The 22,936-nt window shown below is 39.5% G+C and overlaps 1 protein-coding gene across 2 annotated transcripts in view; it reads right to left on the reverse strand.

Annotated features, from left to right (window-relative positions):
• Positions 1-22,936, reverse strand: part of sipa1l3 (signal-induced proliferation-associated 1 like 3) — a 77,726-nt gene that overhangs the window by 21,807 nt on the left and 32,983 nt on the right. The window contains exons 2-7 of one of the 2 annotated variants that reach the window (XM_079621590.1): positions 18,836-18,969; positions 9,643-11,232; positions 7,224-7,354; positions 5,841-6,029; positions 5,496-5,670; positions 4,598-4,701 (exon numbers count right to left, since the gene is read on the reverse strand). In XM_079621590.1, the coding sequence (XP_079477716.1) occupies positions 4,598-4,701; positions 5,496-5,670; positions 5,841-6,029; positions 7,224-7,354; positions 9,643-11,008 (1,965 nt within the window). In that variant the 5' untranslated portion in view covers positions 11,009-11,232; positions 18,836-18,969. The remainder of the gene's footprint in view (positions 1-4,597; positions 4,702-5,495; positions 5,671-5,840; positions 6,030-7,223; positions 7,355-9,642; positions 11,233-18,835; positions 18,970-22,936) is intronic. The other variant, XM_079621589.1, reaches the window with a different exon arrangement.

Below are 22,936 nucleotides of genomic sequence, written 5' to 3' on the forward strand. Positions count from 1 at the left end.
CCTCGGTGCCAGGGGTGTTGCTCTGCGTTTGCTAGGGCGTTCTAGATGGTTGCTAGGTCTCAAACCAGACACATTCACTGACAGTCTTATGCATATTGCACACAAAACTGGCAAGCTTTACTCTGATCGGATGACTTTTTCTGGAAGTGAGGACACACTGGGTTTTTTAATCAATCTGACTGGAAACAAATGAACTGTCAATTGAACAGTTCTTACGTAAAATAAATAAATAATAATAATTTTAGAGATTACAGTGGAAAAAGTGTAAACTGACATTCCCAGAGTATTATTCCCAAAATATTAAAAATGTTACTAGAAACATTATTTGATGTCATCAATGTCATCTTATTTTTTAGTTATCAGTTATTTACATCAGTTATGAGTTTTATGTTATATTATTGAAGTTCTGGCAACCACATGCAACTTTTTTCCATATCTTTGAAAGAGACTTAAGACTTTTGTGTGAAGCTCTCTATATGAAGATAAAACTAGACGGTCACAAAAGGGCCCACCCTTAGGTCTCTATGATATTTTAGAGTCTAGAGAGGGCTCATATCTTTCCTTCAACAAGTCCTATTTTATTGTTTAACGCACACAATGTACCCGTAAAAAACAGATATGAAAAAGAGACTGCAAGTGCGGAAGAGTAGGAGAGAGAGAGAGAGAGAGAGAGAGAGAGAGAGAGAGAGAGAGAGAGAGAGAGAGAGAGAGAGAGAGAGAGAGAGAGAGAGAGAGAGAGAGAGAGAGAGAGAGAGAGAGAGAGAGAGAGAGAGAGAGAGAGAGAGAGAGAGAGAGAGAGAGAGAGAGAGAGAGAAAGGATAGAGTGTGCTGTTGAAGGACACAGAAAAAAAGAATGTGGGAACTGGCAGAAATATCTTCATAGATGCACAATGATTCCTCTGGTGAGAGACACAGAGGTGTGAAAAAGCCTGTTAACAGCACTGCAGCACAAATCTGTGAGACAGACACTAAACCACAAGCAATAAAATGTACTTATGTTGTTAAAAGATCATGCTGTACTAGGATTACATTGCCTGAGGAAATACTGGTGAGTGCAAGACAGCAAAGGTGTAGTGCATATCTTAGGTAATCTTAGGTTTTGGTTCTTGGTAAATGCAATGATGCATCGGAGTCTGTTTGCCATGGTCACAACACTCAGATTCAACAGATTTGCTCTCTAAGGGCAGAATTTTGGCCAAATTCATAGTAGCATTACATGTATCCTTGATGGAGAAAGTAATCCCAGAACGCACTGCAAAAAGCTGAGTGAAAACAAATCCAAGATGGCTCTTTTGGAACTCTATTGGAAACAGTTGATTCCTAAATGTGAGGATTTATACACTACAGCTATATTAAGCTTATTAAGCAACGCAACTGTTTTCAGCAATGATAACAGAAATGGTTTTTAAGCACCACATCAAAATATTAAAATGATTTCTGAAGGATCATGTGACACTGAAGACTGGAGTAATGATGCTGAAAATTCAGCTTTGTAATCACATGAATAAATTACAGTTTAAAATATATTTAAATTGAAAATAGTTATTTTAAATTGTAATAATATTTCACAATATTGCAGTTTTTACTGCATGTTTGATCAAATAAATGCAGCCTTGTTGAGATAGTTCCTTAAAACCAACTTTCAAATTTATATTCCAAATCAGTGCATACATTGAATGATAAAAAAAACTATTTTATTACCGTAAATGGAAATTTTTCACCTAAAAAAAATATATATATATATTTTTGGATGCATAGATAAGTGGATATAGCATTACTTTCATATGAAAAACAAAAGATCCGCACTCACTTGTGACTTCTTAATGAATTATTAAATTAAATTTGATTTACTGAAGGCGGCTGATTGCCGAAATGTTTGCTTTGTAGCATAATAAAAAAAGAAGTATAATTCATTAAGATAAGCGAGTGCAGATCTTTTGTTTTTCATTTGAAAATCAGTGGAAGGTTTTCATAATAAAAATAAAAAAATTAAACAAATATAAAAATATAATACATTAAAAAAATACATGAATACATTACACACCTAAAGCTGAAAAAAAAAAAAATCTTTATGTTCATTGTCAGGATGAATGAACTGCAGAAGTTTATCAGTTTAGTGTTGAGCAATGCAAAAAAGCCATCTGAAAACAGCCAGGAGTGCCATTCTCCGCTGCCATGTATGGAGTTGATTTGTCTATTCTAAGCTGTGAACAGGGCTGCGAGTCATGGACTCATCTGAACTCTCTCTAAAGTACTGGGAGAGCTGACAGCAGAGATGCTGAGAACCGATGTTTAAAACTGCTGTTAATCAACATAAATAGACCATGAAATTAAGAGTATCTCTATGTGTTAAAGAGACTGGCCTCCAATCTGAGTCAGAGCAATAGAGGCTGCCCACCCGTTCACAACGGTGTGAGGGCATCAATTATATAAGCTATCTTACGTTTCAAACACACAAAGGAAAAAACACGGAAACATGAATGCTGACACTATCCCGAATGAGTCCAGAGGGGGGACACTCCTGTACCCTGGGATTATTCGACAGCCTGACATCCCGTGCTATCTTCGCTACAACATCCCTTTCTTAATCGCTACAACACACTCCCATGTGAGTGACTGTTTGTGTGTGTGTGTAAAATAAATAAAAATCTGAAAGATAAACACTGCCCTCTGCAGTTCAAATGAATTAACTTAAAGTTCTGCACAACCAATGGTACAAACTTATTTATATTATATTATATTAACCTGGTCTAACTGCATACATTTTTAGTGCATATTTCAAGACAAATAAACTAATTTATTTTCAAAACAAATTGTCTTTGCTGCCTAAATATAAGCCAAAGTAGCACAGGCAAGAAAAACAAATAATCCAAAAATATAAAAAAAAAATACCCTAACGTTCATCCCAAAGTGCCCACTGAACCCACACTACAATCAAATACCAATAGATAATAATTAATAATAATAATTAAAAAATTGTAATGCACCTGTCTTATAATCTTTATAACCCTGTATTAAACCAAGCTAAATAAAACATGATACATAAATAACAATGATTATTAAATATAAAAATTTTTACTAAAATGTGTTGAGATTAATTCAAGTCTCTCCCTCCATTGTTTCCCTTTTAATAGTCTATTTCACTCAGAAATGCATCACACTATGCAAGTTAAAGGGGGTGGTTGAGTCTGATTTCACTTTTCTAACTTTAGTTAGTGTGTAATGTTGCTGTTTGAACATAAACAACATCTGCAATGTTACAACGCTCAAAATTCAAAGCAAAGGGAGATATTTGCCTTTTAAAGAAAAGCACTACAACAAACGGCGGGTAGGGACTACAGACATTCCTCCCGGTTTAGTGACATCATCAACCCTAAAATGTACATAAGCCCCGCCCCCTGAACACACAGTCCATGTTGAGAAGAGGAAGAGTTGTTGTAGTCGAGCACATTTGTGAGTCCGCTCAAACTTTAGCATCCGTCTTTTCACATGCAATAGAAAGTCACTCTGTGTGCATCTCACAACAGTTCCTATACGAGCGATTTATAGATTATCATGACAGAATATGCTAATTGAAGATTAGTTAACTCCACATCAGCAACATAAACTCATCAACTAACCATTCAGAGACGTCCTGTTGCTTCTACATGTTGTCACTTCTTCTTGAGTCTCTCCATCTTTGTCTGACTCTGTTTTAACATTAAAGGCAGAACAGTTTCTGTCACTTTAGTGTCTGCATGTCGTGCATGAGGTAATCGCAGCTGCTAACCACACACACACACACACACGCTCTTGAAACCCCGCTCTCCGCAGCAGCTCATTTGCATTTAAAGGGCCAGGCACAAAACTGTGTTTTTGCAAACCCTCAAAAAGTGACAACTTAAACATGCTATATAAAAATATCTGTGGGGTATTTTTTTGCTAAAACTTCACACACACACTCTAGGGACATCAGATATTTATTTTACATCTTGTGAAAATGGCATTTTACCACCCCTTTAAAACTGCAAATACTGAATCATGTTATCTTTAAGCCTGTTTTTAATGAATGTTTTTAGGCCAAAGCTGTTGACTCATATGCGTGAACATGAAACTTCCTGAGGGCAAAAGATGCCACATTACTGGATCGTAATCAACAGCATGGAAATCACCAGACAACCACACCCTGCTCTGATTCATACAGCAGTGCACAGAAAAACAGAGGGAGAACTTGACAATAACCAACCAAAAGAGAAAGAGCGAGAACAATTCCTTCATAACCACATGTAACAAAAAATATAGACTCTGTGAGTGGACGTCCAGAAGCTGTGGAATGAAAAAAGAGCTGAGGCACATCCACTGGATTTACTGCAGCCACTTCATAAACTTTACTACCATTCCAGATGTTTCTTTGCAAACTGAGTCTGCCACATACAGCCCCACCACAAACACTGGCGGATAAGAGCAAAGAAAATGAACAGAATCTGAACAATGTGCAAGGCATTCTGGGAGTCTGTCCAGGTGGGAGAGAGAGGGGGATGTGTCAGGATAAGTTAGCTCATGTCTGTGCTATACAGGCTCTTAGATGCACTGGGGTGCGCATGTGTGCGTTACTTACCTGTTGAGGATTATTGGGCATGTATGGAAGCATGGTGGACACGTGAAACATGATCTCGTAGTCCTGATAGGTGGTATACAGGGAGTGTGTTCCAGTTGAGTCCGCTGTTAAACATACACATGCATATTAATGATTATGAGGTACAGTGAAGTCCAAAACTCTGAGACCACATTGAAAATATAGAATAAAAGCTCTAACAAAACTATAAAACGAATTAATATTTTATTCATGATGATCAGGGTCAGAGTTCAAGTGCTGCTGTATGTTTATACCGCCTGTTATGTGCTATTCACTTTTACACTGTTGCTAAAAATATGTTACTTTGTACACAAAGATCACAGAAAACGTACTTGCAATCGAGAACATGAGAGCAGTTGCATTTTAGATCTAAAATTTAATGGTGATTAAGTGTGAACTGGACGCATCAGTGAATGGTGAGATATTTTGCTACGGTAAATAAAATGATCCTGCCAGAGCTTTATTATAAGCGAGCTTATATGAGGTTTTACGACGTTTCAGTGTGTATGAGAAATGCTTGAAAACGCTAGTGTGGATGGAAAGTCTTGGAGTTTTCAAATGTATCCGGATTAACGTAGCCAAAGATATTAACTTAAACAGTGCAGTGTGTCATTTCTGCGCCACCAAATGGAATTACAATCGGTTTTAATTCGGTCCTGAGCAAGATTTTGGGCCATTGAAAATTCACAGGGAATTGATGTAGCTACCCAGCGTGGTGCTCCGATAACCAAGAGACCATCAAAAAGTATTTTCACACTACGCTTTTCATGCTCGCGGTGGAACTCTGATCTACATAGAAGAGACGTGATTTATCGCTTGACACTTTATTGTGTTGAGCCTTTTTAGGAAACATGTAAGAGAGACAGAAAGCCATGCTCACTTTTGGTGTCTAGCTGGGCAGCATATTTGTTGAAACCCTTCAGACACACAGTTTCTCCCAGCAGATCGAGGAAGGCGGTGAAGGCTGGCGTAGCCTCTTCATTGTTGTACATCTCCTCCTCCGTGCTCTGCCCCGCTCGACACAGCAGGATGCCCACTTTGTGTTTCTGACTGAGCTATAGAACACACACAGTTGCGGAGCCGGTGTTAAACACACACACAAATACATGTAACACTACCTTTTATATTGTTTGGGAACAATTCATTTAAGAACTTTTAGACGGACTTTTGACACTTGACTTTCATTAGTCAGGATGTAGTGTCCGAGTGGTCACCCTTTACTCACCCCCTGCTCGTCGAGTTTAAGAAGCTGCTCTGTGACCTTTGGCGTGCTGAGAGCCAATCGCAGACAAGATACGCTGAGCTCTGGCAGCACATACTCCAGAACTTCTTTTAAAGGCAAACCACGAACCGTTCCGTGCTTCGCTGTGGACAGAACCGCATCCTCCAGTATTGCTCCTCGCAATGTGACCAGCTGCAGCCACAGGAAACCATGTGGAGACACACACACACACACACACACACCCCATCATCATCAAATACCATCATATGACTGACCGAATATCCTCTGAGAGCATGTGACAGAGCATGAGAATGATTATGAATGGCTAAACAATGGTGTACAGAAGTGTCCACTGTGTGGCATCCTTTCCCCACTGCTCCCTGATTCATTGCTTGCAGCATCTCTGTTAACCTCACACATGCTGATGCTAAAGCCATTAGCTACTGTAACATTAGTACAAACAGGTGGAAACACTGGAATTCCTGTAATAGTTTGTTTATGAGGGTTGTTTTTCTGATTTCATGTGGCATTAGTCACACATCTGAAGACGTCATATGACCGTGTCACATGAACAGCCAGCCGTTCAATCATTCAACTCGAACCTTTGACCAAAATAACACACTCGAACTAGCGTGCACGTTCAAGGCCGTTTTTTTGAGCACATCTTTAGTGGGAATAATGACTGTGTGAGTGTGAATGATCTGAAGACGCTGCATTGTTCAGAGTGGGTGAGTTTGATGTGTCCAGACAGCCATGTAATCTGACTAAACCCAGCAGAGCTGCAGTCATACCAGTACAGCTCAGCACTTTTCAAACACGCCATTATTAAGCAATGGTAACCTCATGGTCTTTATCGCAAACACGCAAGGCACCAAACACACTCAGAATTTATTTTCACTTAATGTAACTTCATACAGGACACATGATGGACAGATTTATAAACACATGACATGAACCAGAGGCATCATGCTCTTTTATGTTCATAAAAATGTAATAGGAGAATAGAGAAACCCAAAGTACTCAAAATTATTTAGTCTCATAATAGCTCCTTTTTTCTTTTTTTTAAGCAAACAAGTTAAAAAATAGTCTCAGGATCCCTACATTGTTCCCTATTGTGCCTATAAATGGCCCCAAAGGTATAGGGTTCTATTAAATGGCCCAAAAGTCTTATTGTCAAGCAGTTTTATCAGATTTAATCAGATAATAGTGAGAACAGACAACAATAAGCTTCAGTTTCAGGCTCAAAGAGGTAAATAAAAGTGGCTGGAGAAGCCCATGGAGTTTGTAGGAGAATAAATCATCCTGTCATGGGTCCTGATTTGAGCCCCAGTTTGATCCAGGTTTATTTAATTTAACTTGCACATATTTTTCCTGTTATATACACACCTCACTAGTGCGAAAGATGATGCGGTACTGGTACTGGTCCTTTAAATCTTTGGTATCGTCCAGTTTCTCTCGCCGGATACTCAGAGCCACGGGCCCCAGCTTCTCATCGGTACCAAAGTAGTTCCAGTGCTCTGTGGAGAGAGAGAAATTAAAGAACATAGAGAGAGGACATAAAAAGACAGATTAATACCATTAATACAGAAAATGAGACTATACAGAAGAGAAGAAAATAATTAATGAGGTGAAGACAATGGAGAGGAGAAAAGTGGAAGTCGATATGAAGGATGAGAGATGGAAGGAAGGACACAGGGGACAAAGAAGGGATTTATAAGGAAACCTACAAATCTAGGTCATGGTGGCTGTAGAACTTCCTGTAGGTATTGTGAGCATTCAAATCTAATAAAAAAACATGGACAAAGCCAATACTACACACGCTTTTGAGAATAAAGGAATGATTATGCTCCTGTGTTTCGTGATTATGTGTGTGTGCTCCTGTGTTTCGTGACTACGTGTGTGTGCTCCTGTGTTTCAACTACTGGTTCAAAAAGGACCATACCAATCATGTGATTCGTTCACAAAAAGGACTGCATGTTCCACATGCTTGTTTCCACATGTTTCCACATGCATGTTTGTTTTTGCATAGAAAAAAACATGAAAAATGCTATGGGGCATCACACACTGCTATACTCTACTACGATTTACTGCATCCATTGATCAAAAATACTACATAGGAAGAAGCATGATGTGAATGTGATATCCTTAAATCTTCCAGCCTTAATTTCTTGATGGCATTTGGGATAATGTTTCTTTAATCTGTCATCCGGTATTTCTCATCACATGATATGAGTTTAGTTGTTTTGTGAGGGTTCTGAAAAGTTCAGGAAACTTGAGTTGAGAGAATTATATGTCTCAGGAGCATGCAGATATGGGCTTTTTAATAACGCAGCAAAGATTTTGATACTAAGCAAAATGTTGCCCTTCCGGACCGAGGAATGCCAAATCAGTACAGCTATATGGCTGGCACTACAACACAAAAACACATGCAATACTTTAGTGACTCATTGACTAAGTACCTCAAAAAGTGTTGTTGCACTGGAAAATTAAGTAAACGGGTAACAATAAGTAATTGCCACCAAAAGGTAAAATACCTTGGTGGCTTGGAATCCTCATTAAGTTAAACATTTAACACTTAAATGTGAAAAATAGATCACACAATGAAAAGTATGGCTTAAGGTGAAAAGTATATATTTAAAGTTTAAATCCTTCCTCTTTACCATCTTACAATGGAAAGATATAAGTAAGCCAATCATAGGCTGATTCTCCCGAAAGGTATAAAGCCTGTGGCGCTAAAAGCATTACAATTAACTAAGCGTCTGAGCAACCAGGCCAACACAGCAACGTGAGCTCAACAAATAGCATGGGTTTGGAGCAGGATTATCTAAATTTCATCTCAACAATTTCAGATAAGATGAAATGTATGAAAATGTGTTTTGCGTTTGAATTTGATGCTGCTAGTGGAGCAAAAATTACACACTTCACCTTCAAATATCTTTTACATGGGACATTTGTAACTGTATCCATATCCCCATGTTAAGATGGTTGCATTTTGTGCTGCTTAACTTGAAAATATAAAACTAGTATGCATGCCCTTTCTGGCATGCAGCCAGGTCATCGAAAAATAACTGGATGACAGAGATTACTTCTGAAATGGTAACCTTTATCTCACCAACTTTACTCTTCATAAAACAGACAACTAATTAGAGCATTCAGATAACTCGCATCTGCAAGGATTTATCTAATGTGGCTACGAGGTGACGAGCGTGCTATTTTTAGACATTGTGGGTTGTTTTTACAACATTGGCATTTTAGAAAGCAAGACCTTTAGTGAGATTAACATTTGGGAGGCAGATGTGTGGCAGGAGTTTAGCTTCAGCTCCAGTTTGTGCTTCTATTGGTTAATAGTAAGAAGCATTTATAATTGTGGCATGCTTTGATAATCTCTTCCAAAGGAAGAACTATAGGTGGAACTTAGTTTTGCAGGATTAAATGAGCAAAAAAATATGTAAATCCCAAAGACAAAGTCCTGTATTGAGACTAAATGAAGGGAAACCACTAAATTTAGGAGTATATTTTAAGCTAGGGCTGTACAGATACAATTGGAGGTCAGACCATCTCTATGAGGTGCTAAAATGAACATAAATTATGCATACCATAAAAGAGAGATTGAAGCTGATCCTGAAAACGCATTGGGTTTCAAATGCAATCCAATTATGATATTCAGATGCATTACATATTCTGATAAATGTATCAATGTAGTTGGAGGTTCTAGTTGACCCAGCCTAAAATCAATTATGGACAAACGGTACAGTTTCCAAAATAACAGTTTCCTTTATCTAAATAGAAACCATAAATGTCCTACCTTTCCCATAAAAGTGCTCATGGTAGTATTTGGCGCCCAGGTCAACATGCTCGATGCAGTGCTGCTGCAGTCTCTCTAACCTGGTGGCCCGAACTTCTGGCAGTACCTCCAGTTTGGACACACTGGCATTACTGCAGCGAAGATGAAGCTGAGCCTCCACCACAGCAGCCTCTCCTCGCTCCGCCCACGAGCTCAAGAAGCTGACGTTACGTTCCCCATAGCTTCCGGTCTCATTGAGAAAGTGCGGGCAGCTCAGCAACAACTGTTGCTGAGAGTTGGGGTTAACGCTAGCTGGACCACCCTGCTCTGAATGTTCCAGTCCTAGGGTTGATCCTTCTGATAGGTCTCTGACACTGAGGTCATCAGTGCTAGAAAAGTTGGGCTCCACTCCCCCCAGAGCAATAGCTCTGGAAACTGCCAAAGAAAGAGCAGCTGAAGAGGCAGCCGAAGCTCCGGTGGCTGTATTTCGCCGTTGGGCGGCGTAGCTACGCCGAGCTGCTGCCTCGTGCAAATCAAACAGAACGCTCTGAGAGTCATAGTGAGCAAAACTTCGCACACATAGCCAGGGTTTGGAAGACAATGTCTCGGGGGGCCGTGTGTCATCCGCATCACCGCGTGGATTATCTGTTTCACCCCGACTGGCGCTACGGAGTTTGCGGAATAAAGAGGAGGTGCCAAGGGATGACTCTGTTCCCCCACTCTTTTTGCGTACACGATTCCCCGGAGGGTCATCGGGCTGTGGCGTCGACAAGAATGCATGTGAAGAAGGTCCCTCTAAAGAAGCATCAAGCAGCTCTCCAAGCTTGGCAGGGGCTATGCTACGCTGGTCTGGTCGCTCCTGTTGAAACTGATTGAGCATATCAAAGAAGCTTTGCTCAGACACAGCCTGTACGTTGATGGAAGAGGTACTGCCATATTCCCGGAACAAGCGACTTTCGACCTCCAATTCATCTTGCTCACTCAATGTAATCTCGCTGTTGGAGCGCTGTCGGAGGGGAGCAAATAAAGTAGTCCGAAACCTTGGTGGTGTGCCTGGAGGCCTCAGACCTGATTCAAGTAAGTCACCATCCTTGGTAACTCGCTGTGGCAACCTGGTCATACCTCCGTGTGTAAGCCCATCCTCACTGTTGACGTCATCCGGATGGTTGCCTTGGCCATTCTCAAGCAGCGATTCTCTTGACAGTGCCCTGCGTGGAGGCCACTCAGCAATCCGAGCTCGAACCCCCATTTTGGGCACGGAGATACGAGGTGGTGCTGGATCGCCCATGGAAGAGTGGCCATTATGGAGGGGTAGACGGAGATGGGGTGGAGGAAGAGGTTGAGAGAGTGGGGTGGCACACACCCCTGTATCTCTATACATGTTCATGGAGCCCACTGTAGTCTCAGGGCCAAAGATGAGGGCAGGGGTTGTGGGGAAGAAAGCATCCTGGATCGAGACTTCTGGTATTCTGTGAGGAGGTGGTGAGATGGACAAGCTCCACACTGCTGTTGCTTCCTCCTCTCACACTCATTTCTTTAGTAGGAAAGGACTATCCTTCCCTAATCTTTTTATGACAATCATAAAGCTCAAAGGCCGCTCAAATCACAGACCTGCAAAAAGGCAAGAAACAAAGAAAAATTAGTATGGTATTCATTTCATCTGGATACTTATATACAACATATGAAAACATTCTGTGTTTTGGGTTTGTGATCTTTTTTCCTTTCCCTACACACCACTTACTCTAAGCACTTTGGAGCCCCTACTTCTCCCAAACCTTTTTTCTAATATTGTGATGTTATTTTGCTCAAGGGGATAGCAGTTTTCAGAGAAAAATGCAGAGAGAAAAAGCTGACTGAAACTAAAATAAGAAAAAGGGAGTAGGATGAAAAAGAGACAAGAAGAGAAATAGGTTGGTATGAGAGAGAGAGGAAGTGAAGTGATCGGATTTCAGATGTGGATTTCTCATACTCTCTTGGGGCTAATCTCTATTCCTCTTCCTAGCAGATATTCTTTATTAAATCCACTAATACCACTTTATTTAATTTTTTTAAATATACAGTCAAGAAAATAATTTACAAAAATCTCCGTGCAAGCAACTACAACACCTAGTTATACTTAGCAGCTGGCCAATTTTGTTACCTGATGTGATGTAACAATAGATGTAGATATTACTTGCAAATGAAGTGTGAATGAGTAGATACACCAACTGACAAAAGTAATAGAACAAATGACCTCCGACCTGAGGGGCAAACCAAAAGTCTGAAAATGTGAAAGTCAGATGTAGTTTACTAGCTAATAAGCAAGTGTTTATCAACAGTTACGGCAAAGCCCAATGCCTACAAGTACTACTATATGACCACGCCCCCTGATACTCCGACAGGTGCTGACAGCCAGCCATGAAAACCATCACCCTGGTCACATGACAGCTATGACAGATGGAGACGTTGGGTCAGCAGGGTGAAGCGTCCAATTACCTGAGAGATAGCTGAAAGTAAGATTAGGATTCTGCCCACATTCAGCTGCATACAAAAGGGGTTACATAACAAGGACTCTGTGCTGGATTACTGATGGGAACTGCTGAGTAGATAATAAGGTGGACTGTTTTACAGACTTAACCAAGAATGCATAAGCAAGCATAGGATTGCGATACACTCTAGATTTTGAATGAGACGCTCAAACTTTGTGACAGAGAGAAAGGCCCCTTGAGTCTCAGAGGATCTCCACATGCTTCATCCCTCACTGTGAACAAATGACAAAATGAAACTGACAGAAAGTCAAAGAACAAGACAAACACAAAAAGACAGGATACTAGGGAGAGGCAGAAGTAGAGCAAACAGAGGAGCGGGAAGAAAGGAAATCTGACAGGGTTTGTGGTGCAGGAATCCAGGGAAGAGAGCAAGAGGGAATCTGAATCCCAGCGACTCGCTTTAATATGAAAGTCAGCTTGAATCAGGCTTCACTGCAGCTCAGTGACTATGAAAAGCCACTCAGCATCGCCTGTTCCTCCGTGTAACTTCACGTTATCTCCCTTTTCATTGTCTCTCACCATCACTATCTATTCCATTGCAGTCCATCCATCCAAATATTAGATTAAACATCCACAGCCTGTCTCTTGTGATAAGAAGGCTACAGTAATAGCAATGTATGAGACATCTGTCCATTTTTTCATTTCAACGGCATTGTTATTGTTTAATGATCCGAGTACTGGCCAAAGAACAGCACACTATACCTCTTTCCCTCCCTGATTAACGCCATTTACACGACATTTCTCATATATCATGTCTCTGAGGTGAGATTTAGGCACAATCCCCCTTCAAAATCTATTCCTTCAGGCAAAGGTTCTTCAATCCATTTTTAATAATTAATTTCAAGGTCAGTCTCAGCTTAAGACATACATTTTTCAATCTCGCATTGTCTAATAATAAATAAATAAATCTATAATGTTTCCAGCAGATCCTTTTCTGACCACAATTTACAGCTGTACACTAGTTATGAAATAATTACTGCTGTGTAGCCTACATCAAATTTACCCTCTGGATATTAGATTACAATGATACATGGCTAATTCATAAAATAAAAACAACTTCAATACAATCCAGTCACAACTAAAAACAGTCATGTAGTTATTCACAGTGTTTACTCTCAGCTATGCCACTGGCAATAGTCACTGATTTTAAATGCATTGTGTGGAGCACTGCCATAGAGCTGCACTGAAGGTGGCTTTTGTTTCAGTGAATGTAAAAGCACTTCAAGGTGAGTGTGTAATAGTTTCACCCCCAACATTTGGCAGATGCCACATCCCAACACTCACAGGGCAAGTTAACAGCAGCAGCTGCAGAAATAAAGGGGAAATAATGCATTACTTTCACATTTAATGTTTCGTTTTCCCTCAGCCTGTAAATACATTGTTTCTTATATTCTGTCTGAGTGAACTGGGAAAAGCGAGTATGAACTGTGTGAATGAATATGCAGACGTTTAATCTAACACACTACTGGGAAGCAAGCCGACACCAAGTGCCAGATCTGAAAGACTTCAAACTGTTTTTAATTGTTCACATAGTAATTAGCTCAGATTCTGCTAGCTCAAACTGAGACCACACAGACACAGGCACACAAGACAGCGGCATGTAACCAGAAAACTGGTAACCAGGGTCTCATGATCCCTCCATCAGACATTGAAAGACAGGGTTTGGTGTCGGTTTGTGAGCCCTGGAGCTTTAAATCACACTAATTTCCTCTCGCTCATACAATTGCAGCCTACAGCAAGTGACTCAGCTTATACCTGCCACAGACTGCCAGTGCCAGGACAAGATCTGTCAATCACAACACAGCTTGTTTCCTCTGACGATTTCCTGTCACTTTGTTTTTGGGGCGTCAGACACGGACCCCCTGGGGATAGCAGCTGGCCAGTGTGTGTTTAAAATGGAAAGATGTGCAGTGGAGGGTAGGCACTGGGCGTTTGATCTGCCCTATAGGGTTTACTTGACTGAGTGTGAAGGACAGAGGAGAGCATATGATGCTGGAAATGAAAGGTGAGGGTCATGGTGAAGAGAGGAAGGTTGTTACGGTTTCATGAGACTGTGTATTGGACTCGCATTTGCTTCATGTGTGCAGGCAGAGGCTAGTCATAATCCTTTAATTCACTAAGATAAGCGATGAAGGTCAAAGGTGCATAAAATCCATTGTGTAAGTGAAAGCTAATCGATAAAGCAGAGAAAACGCATGCAAATATGAATTATAGATTAGAGGGAGGTTGTGCATGTGCCACGCAGTGGGAGTGAGCAAAACACACATTCAGCATGTTCACAAAATCGACTAGGCTTGGTTATCTGAATGACTAGTCTTATATGAAAAATGATTAGTGATGTCAGCCAAAAAAGGTGAGTTACACAATAAGACCAGAAACATGCATTAAAAAAAGTAAACTGATTAGTGGTTGACCGAATTTTTTATGACCTATGCTGATAATAATTTAGAAAAGCATGGTAGCCGATGGCCACATAAAGCTGATAAAGGTTATACGATATGACACAATTTAATTTAAAGATACCGCATAACACACTGCAAGTACATTTGATTTATTATTTATATTTTTGCATATTTACTAAAGCAGGAAAAAATAATTTAAAAATAAATCGATAAGAAAAAATTTGAATTTAATGAAAAAATAAACATTTATAATTTAGATAGCAAGGTCTTGGTGCCGTCATTCCATTATAGTATTTTGCACAAATTAAGGAATTTACATACATATGTAAATTGACAATGTAATGAACAATGTAAGCACTCAATAATCTGGTATGTTTGTGTGTGCACTAGAAGTCAGTTTCTCAAATAAGTATACTAGGATAACACTAAGGCGGCGTTTACACAACACCATTTTCAACTAAAAATGAAAAACGTATGCTTTTTGGCATTTACACAACAACGGCGTTTTGGGGGCCACAATTTGTTTAAAATTTGAATAATAATTAATTAGATAGAACTGTTAGACAATAGTAAACTAGATCGTAAACTGTTCATAGCACTGTCAAAGCTAAAATCCTGGTGCTGTCAATATAAAAGATGCGCTTCCGACACTTATCGTTAAACATACAAACATATTAACCAATGCAAATTTAAAAAAGGGCAAATATCAGCTTATAAATCAGCCTTGGTGTTTTTCAGAGACTTCTTTAAAGTATCATAGTCATCCCAAAACACTGACATCCTCTGAATAAAAACAGGAACATTGCTCAATTTTACTGAAAATGAATTGCTAAAGATTGTGAATTTGTTGCAAAGTCAGAGTCAGCTTTGATGACTATATCATTGGGTACTTCAAGAGAAATTAAATTAGAGATAACTTTTTAGAGAGGGTTGTACAATGCTGACAGTAGTTACTGTTAGCATTCTAAACCACAGCATGCCATAAGTCTTAAAAGTTAAAACCATATAAATAGCTGCGTTTCTAAATTATACAACCGAAAATCACATCACTAACTGACCAGTTGGTTCTTGGATGGCCTGACCCATCAGTAATTGTAGCCAGAAAATAATGATCTCAGGAGGCCAGCGGGCTACTAGGAAATGCCCATGTGTGCCATCTGGCTGGCATGTGATCAAACAGTGCACAGGTGTTTGGGTTTGTGAATGTGACAGTGAGAGCTATAGTACACGTGTAGTCCGAGTGTCTAAGTGCATGGCTAAAAAAAGAACAGGAATAGGCCTAATATTTTCATAAAATAATATAGTGTAAAAAAAATAATATCCATATTGTACCTGATGGCGGCAAAATTGAATACTGACCAATTTTTCCAACCATCTAAGCCACACACACACACACACACACACACACACACACACACACACACGTTTGCTAAACCAACATGGTAGGATACACACTTGACTAGCCAGGAAACAAAATGTTTCAAACAAAAAAATCCAGAAGCGGAGCAGCAAAACGAGAGGAGGAGGAAGTACATTCTGCCTAAGGGCAACAAAACCCGAAACACCAGTTTGTCCTTGGGGCTCCTAAACACAGCACTGCAAACACACACATAAACACGCTTTGTTCAGATCATTGATAGATGAGCCATTATCACACCACCACGCAAACACACAACACAGAAGAGGAAAAACAGGTCAGCCCACACACTAGACAAACAAATCAAGAATTGAAACAAACAAATGAGGCTGCAGGTCGAACATCTCCCAGGTGGGGCGTCAGGGAGTGTCCTTCTGTCTGTTTGTCTCTACAACAGTGCTCTTATACCGCCAACAAACATCTCTTATTGTGCAACCGAACGGAAAGCTTGTAACGGTATCCCACTAGCTGTCTTTCAGGACCTAGCGAGCTGCCTACCTTGACATTTGTACGCAAAAACAGACCTGTTCAAACTGTCAAGACACACATTCAAATATAACAGTCATTGTGATGCCTAAAAGTGTTATAAATGTGGGCAGCTCACTAGGTTTTGAGTGTCGAATCGAACAGTAAATGTATGTGTAAAATGTGTATCGTATTTTAACAATGTCTGAATTATAGTAAAACTTGTACACTGTATTTATCAACAGCATTGAAGAGTTATATCTGTTTTACTGCTTTTTATATTTGTATTGTTCACTGTAATCTTCTTATTGTGTTTTTTTAGGTAGACAATTTTAAGATCTGTCCAGGGACAACGGATGAAAAATAGCCTTTTGGCTAATTCTGGTGCATTTGCAGCAATGTTAATTAATGTACACGGTCCCTGTCAAATAAATAAATAAATAAATAAATAATGCTCAAAAATTGCATGTAGGTGGTGAACTTAGTAGGTTTTGGGTCTGAAACCAAACATGTCTGAATTGTTCCAAAAGTGTTACATTTCAAACTGAACATTCCAAAATTGAAACAAATGTGTTGAATCAAACGTTGAACTGAACATGTTAAATCAGAAATGCCAAACTGAACATTCTGACATGCCAAAAATTTTCAAAAATGCCGTTCAGGCAGTGAAGTTGGTAAGTTGAGCCAAAAAAACCAAATGTTAATTTGAACGTCACAACATGTCTATGGTGTACAAAAATGGTATCTAAATAGATAGGTAATCAGCTCACTAAATATTGAGTGTTGAATCATACGCAATAAATCAAACTTTCTAAAATGTCTATGATGCTCAAACATGCCCGATAGTCAACACATTAATTTGAGTCCGAAACCAAACATGTCAATCATTCCAACAGCTCTTCATGTCATCTAGGTAGGGGTCGAATCAGGTAGAGGTCAAATTCAGTATTGGCAGTAAGGTTACTAGGTTTTGAACCTGATGTCAATTCAAATGTTGCATGTCTATAAAAACGTTTTAGTTTCACAGTCGGCTCAAGTTTTGAGGGTTGTATCAAACACGTCAAATCAAATGTTTCAACATGTTTATGATACTAAACATGCCATCTAAATGTCAAACCAAACATAACAGAACATTTCAAAATCTAATTGAATGTGTCGAATCGAACACGTACTGAACAATTCAACACCAATGATGTAGAAAAAATATCTAGTTACCTCACTAAGAAAACATTAAATCAATCATGTCAAAACTGAACGTTCCAACATGCCAATGATGCTCAAAAATGCTGTCTGTCTAAGCACTAGCTTACTAGAGCAAGGTTACTAGTGGCGCTTTTCCACTGATCGGCACGGCTTGGCTCGCTTCAGCTCGGTTTGCTTTTCCACTGTACCGTAGAACCGCTTCAAAGTGGGTGGGATTATAGAGTGACCGTTACAGTTGCGCCGCTCCTCGAACCAACGAGAGGAACGTCAGCACTTCGTCCACTGACCACGATTCAGCCATTTCTGTTTATTTAAGTTTTTTCTTATCTTTTTTCTTCAAGCAAGTAGTTTATAAATAGGTGCTACAGCGGTGGCTGTTACTGGCTATTTAAAGCTAGTTTTGGTGTCTCGTGTCGCAAATACTATGACGCTGGTAGTGACGATTCTGTCTGACCAATCAGTGATCTGCAGTGTTTTCACGTCACATTTTAGTATCGGTACCTCAACAGAGGTGGTACCATTTAAAGCGGGCCGTACCGTACCATGCAGTGGAAAAGCGGTATAAGTTCTGAACCTGAAATTGAACATGTCAATTTAAATATTTAAGTCTATGATGTTCAAAATGACGACTATGATGTGTTAAATCCGTGCATTAGGTCTTAAAGTGACAGCAGCCTAATATCCCTTCTGTAGTTAATGTTAATCAGATAAAAAGAGATAATCATTAATTTATACATAATGAATACAGTGAGGATTAGCCTAAATGCATTGTTATTTTACATTTCATTATTCAATTTCTGTACCTGAATACTACTGTTAAGCCTATAACTATTACTGTACCTGAAAAACTTAAAGCACTGTTTATTGTATTTATGTGTGCTATTACGTACAATTTGTTCATTTGTCATTACTGACTGTTTAATTGTACTTATTAATGTATGATTAGTTAGGCTATTAGATTTTGTTGTAGTATGAAAACTGGAATCAGGAATTTGAAACTTCACTGGTATCTAAAATGTTGGTTCAACTTTATTTATTAAAATAAGTCAAACAATTGAAATAAAATGTTCCAATATATCAAATAATCCAATATCTAGACAGTGACCTCACTAGATTTTGAGAAACCAAATATAAAGTAATGGCATCTAAGTAAGGATCTCACTAGATTAAGACACCGCAATCAAGATGAGGAGACTTACAGTTTAATGAAACACGGTGAATTCCTAGTTCTAGGTAATTTTAAAGCAAAATCCCAGTACTAAGGAAGCCATGAGCTATGGGTCAGTCAGTTCCTTTATGTGGGCGTCAGCAAGCTGTCAGAGGACGGAGTGATCTGTCAGAGAGACCAGAGTGAGACGTTAGCATTACTACCTGCTGCTATAGAAACAGCAGCTCACCAGAACAAACGTACAAGCTATCATTACGTGTGTGTGTGTGTGTGTGTGTGTGTGTGTGTGTCAGGAGAATAACACAACAATGAGAGAAAATTACATGACACGTGTCAAAATAATAAGCTTGATATTATGAATTACAACATACAAGGTGCGATACAGCATCCATGAAATAGCCTAACAGTAGATATGGCATGTGTGTGTGGCAGTGCCAGCCCGCAGGCATCTACCCACTGTCTCCTCAAACAAAAGAGTCAAAGCAAAACTGATGGGTACAAGCTGACAGCTGCTGCTCTTGCCTTCGTACCGCTAATACGGTTCGCTCTTCTCACACACACACACACACACACGGCTTTGGAATGTCTCCTCGTAGTATAGGACATCAAAGGCAGCCTAAGCCTGATTCATAGCTCATGAATTTTGGGTTTATCTATCTCACACAGGCGTAGACACGAGCTGTTTTAGAGGGAAAGATAAAAGTGTGTGTGTGTGTGTGTGTTCCTGACCTTCTATATGCATGCACACACACTCTCATACTGAGGGGACAAGAGGAGACACGCTCCGGCACACAAACATTCCCTGCGGTGTCAAACATTATGGCCTGACAGACTCCCGCCCATCAATACTGATCAATTCAGCTCTATTTCCCCTCCCGACTGTTTGTGTGAAGTTGAAGTGTGTGTGAGTGTGTGTGTGTGTGTGTGTGTGTGTGATCTATGATAGTGGAGATCGGCTGGTAACGGTGTGCACCAATGCTGGATCGCGGACCTCGGGCGATACACACCTACGTTTAGTTCACACTGGGCGTCTGACACACTCCTGATTCCATCAGTGAGAATTTACAGCTCTGACTGCCACTACAGCAAATCACATTACAACCCAGCGCTGCTTCACCATGACAACACATTACAGCATGCTCCACTTCATCCAATTAGGCCTGCCAAGACTCAAAATACAGCACACTAAAGGCAGTGGGCAGAGAAAGGGTATTTTGAGGTTAGGCACACAGACACAGGCATACAGGAGCAATATGCATGCTTGTCTATGGCATGTAGGGATATGCAAAAAAACATGTTTCCAAAATCAATTACGCCCTAGTTGGTGGTTTCCAGGAACGAATGGTCAACTAACTGGACTTAAGGAAGTCCTGAACAATTAGGCTGGACTCAGGTTCACCAGACAGGTATAAACGCCTTTACATAAGACTCATTCTGATATTAGAAGAAAAATATAAATACTTCTATAAATGGACAATATCTTTACATAATCTCAAAAATGGATAATGTATGATTTCTGCATCATGCATTACATTAGCTTGTATAACCTTATACAAAACCGCTCAAAAATTTGAGGTCTTATAAAAAATAAATTAATACACTTACATATTGATCAAAAGAGACAGTAAAGACATTTACATTACAAAATATTTCGATTAATAATAAATTGTGCTCTTTTAAACTTTCAATTCATCAAAAAATCTTGAACAAAAAAATAACATGAAAACTGATAATAAATATTTCCTGAAGGATCATGTGAGACTGAAGACTGGATGCTGAAAATTCAGCTTTGTATCACAGGAAAAACAATTATTTTAAAATATATTAAAATAGAAAAGAGTTATTTCAAACTGTAATAATATTTCACAACCCCAAGCTTTTGAACAGTAGGCCTATAGTTTCAATCTCACAATATTCGTTACGTTTTCAAATATTTCAAATTTCAATACAGTGCATTAAGTAAACAATGTGTTAAAAATGTTCGCTGAATTTAACATTTTAACATGTGTATCATATCTTTATATCAGACCCTTCACCTTTAAATTATCAGTCCAAGCTCCCACTAGTTATAAAATTCCCTGTAAAATTAAAACACCTCAAAAGAGATTAAAAATTCCCATTTTACATGTATTATTAGTGGGACAGTGGGTTGGAAGACACTGCAGGCGCTGACGCAGCAAGAAACAGAGTTTGAAATGGGAGCTGCACTGTGACATGCAGTCACGTTTGCAATGGAGAGCCACACATTAGAAGGATTATTCAATCCGAGCCGCATGAATATTGTAAAACTTCTGAAGTTTTCAGGCAAACGAGTGAGACTCTAAATACACGTACAGCATAAACTCTCAGAGTTATCCACTGAAACAGAGCAGTATCTGCCTCTGAGCAGAATCGGCATAATGTAATGTCTTAATATTTACGCTGCTTCGACAGGACAAGAGTCCTCGGCTCAACTGTTCTACTTCAGGGCTGCTGCCCCAAATACGTTAAAAGCTCTCTGGGAAGCTCTTGTGGACAATTTCCCACTCTTACTTCAAATTCAGCATCTTGTAACCGTCCTGACAGCTGAGAATTACAACGGTTGGAAGGGTGTCAGTGGAAACACAACATCCTGTTATTGAGACGAAACTGTGACAGAACCGAGGGCTCGCTGACAACCTTCGCTGGCACAGAGGCAGAGGGATGTGTGATACAGATAGACATATTTCTGTCCAAATAGCAATGCGTTTACAGCACAGCCATGGCGATCTGCCGATGAAATGTCCAACTGTGGAGAGTTTGTAGAGGGCCGAGGACATGCCTTTCTCTCAATGTATAAGATAATGAGGGGCAGGGCAAAGAAAAAACTAAAATGTTTGAGTAATTCAATTTGGGTAATTGGGAAATTTAAATCAGTATGCTGTTCACGGTGTTGTGTGATGAACTAAACCAGTCAAACCAATTTTACATATTGCTACCCAAGCATCTATTTTGGTCACACTGCTAACATGCTGACCTGTTGTAGATTTCCTAATTGTGTGCACTAAATATATGCTTGCTGACACTGTACAAACGTGTCATCGGAGAATCACTAATATAACATTAAAGGGATAGTTCACCTGAATTTTTTTAAAAATTGTATCATTTACTCACCCTCATGTTGTTCCAAACCTGTATGAGTTTTTCAAAAGATGATATTTTAAAGGTAACATATGTCCCTTTTCACAAGATTTTTTTGGTCAAATAGTGTCTTGTGCTCGTCTGTGCAGCAACGACAGAACAGTTTGCATGCTTTGTTCGAACTTTTGCCATTGTGTTAGAACTGGCTACACTGTTGTCGCTTGCGAAAACCAAATGGTGGCGCCGTGGGTGGAAACGTGCAGATTAAGGGGCGGTAATATTAATAAGATCCCCTTCATGCGGCAGAAGGGGAGCGAAATCTGATCAGCTTATTTTTTTACATGCTTGCAGAGTACAAAGTTACTGGGTTGTCACTTTTCACGTTTTCTGGGTTGGTAGATGCACCGGAGACCCGATTATAGCACTTAAAAACAGAAAAAGTCAGATTTTCATGAAATGTCCCGAATGTTGGTAACCAAATAGATGATGTGCCATCAACAGTTTGGTTACCCATATTGTTTTTTTAGGGTAAAGAAAGCCGGGAAACTGATTTATTATAAGGAAAAAAGTTGAGCAAGAATCGTTTTGGAATCGGATCATGACTGCCAAAATCAGGATCAGTATTTAGGCGCCTTTATTGTCTCAGTCCATGGTTTCAGCCCTCCAAAAGAAATAAAATTAGCTGAAATTATTATTTTTCAGCCAAATATTTTCTGTTACTGAAATTTCAGCACACACTAGACAAAATGTATAAAGAAAGTGAGTGTTGAAAGAGAAGAGGGGCTGAGTTTGACCTCTGCTTTGATATGGAAAAGCTTCAGGCACAGTCTCAATATGGCTACGACGAGTCTGCGACTGCAACAACACACACATAACAACAGCCTTTACATGTCTCCAAACCAAGATATTTAATTTTATATACGACTTGAGAATAAGCACATACAGAAAACTTCAAACTCAGAGAGAACAAAGAGCTATTCATGGTTTCCCGAGAATCAATCTCTCAGCATTATCTCATCTCTAACACCCCAAG

The sequence above is a fragment of the Phoxinus phoxinus genome, assembly GCF_949152265.1.
Source record: "Phoxinus phoxinus genome assembly, chromosome: 8".
Classification (NCBI taxonomy): Eukaryota; Metazoa; Chordata; class Actinopteri; order Cypriniformes; family Leuciscidae; genus Phoxinus; species Phoxinus phoxinus.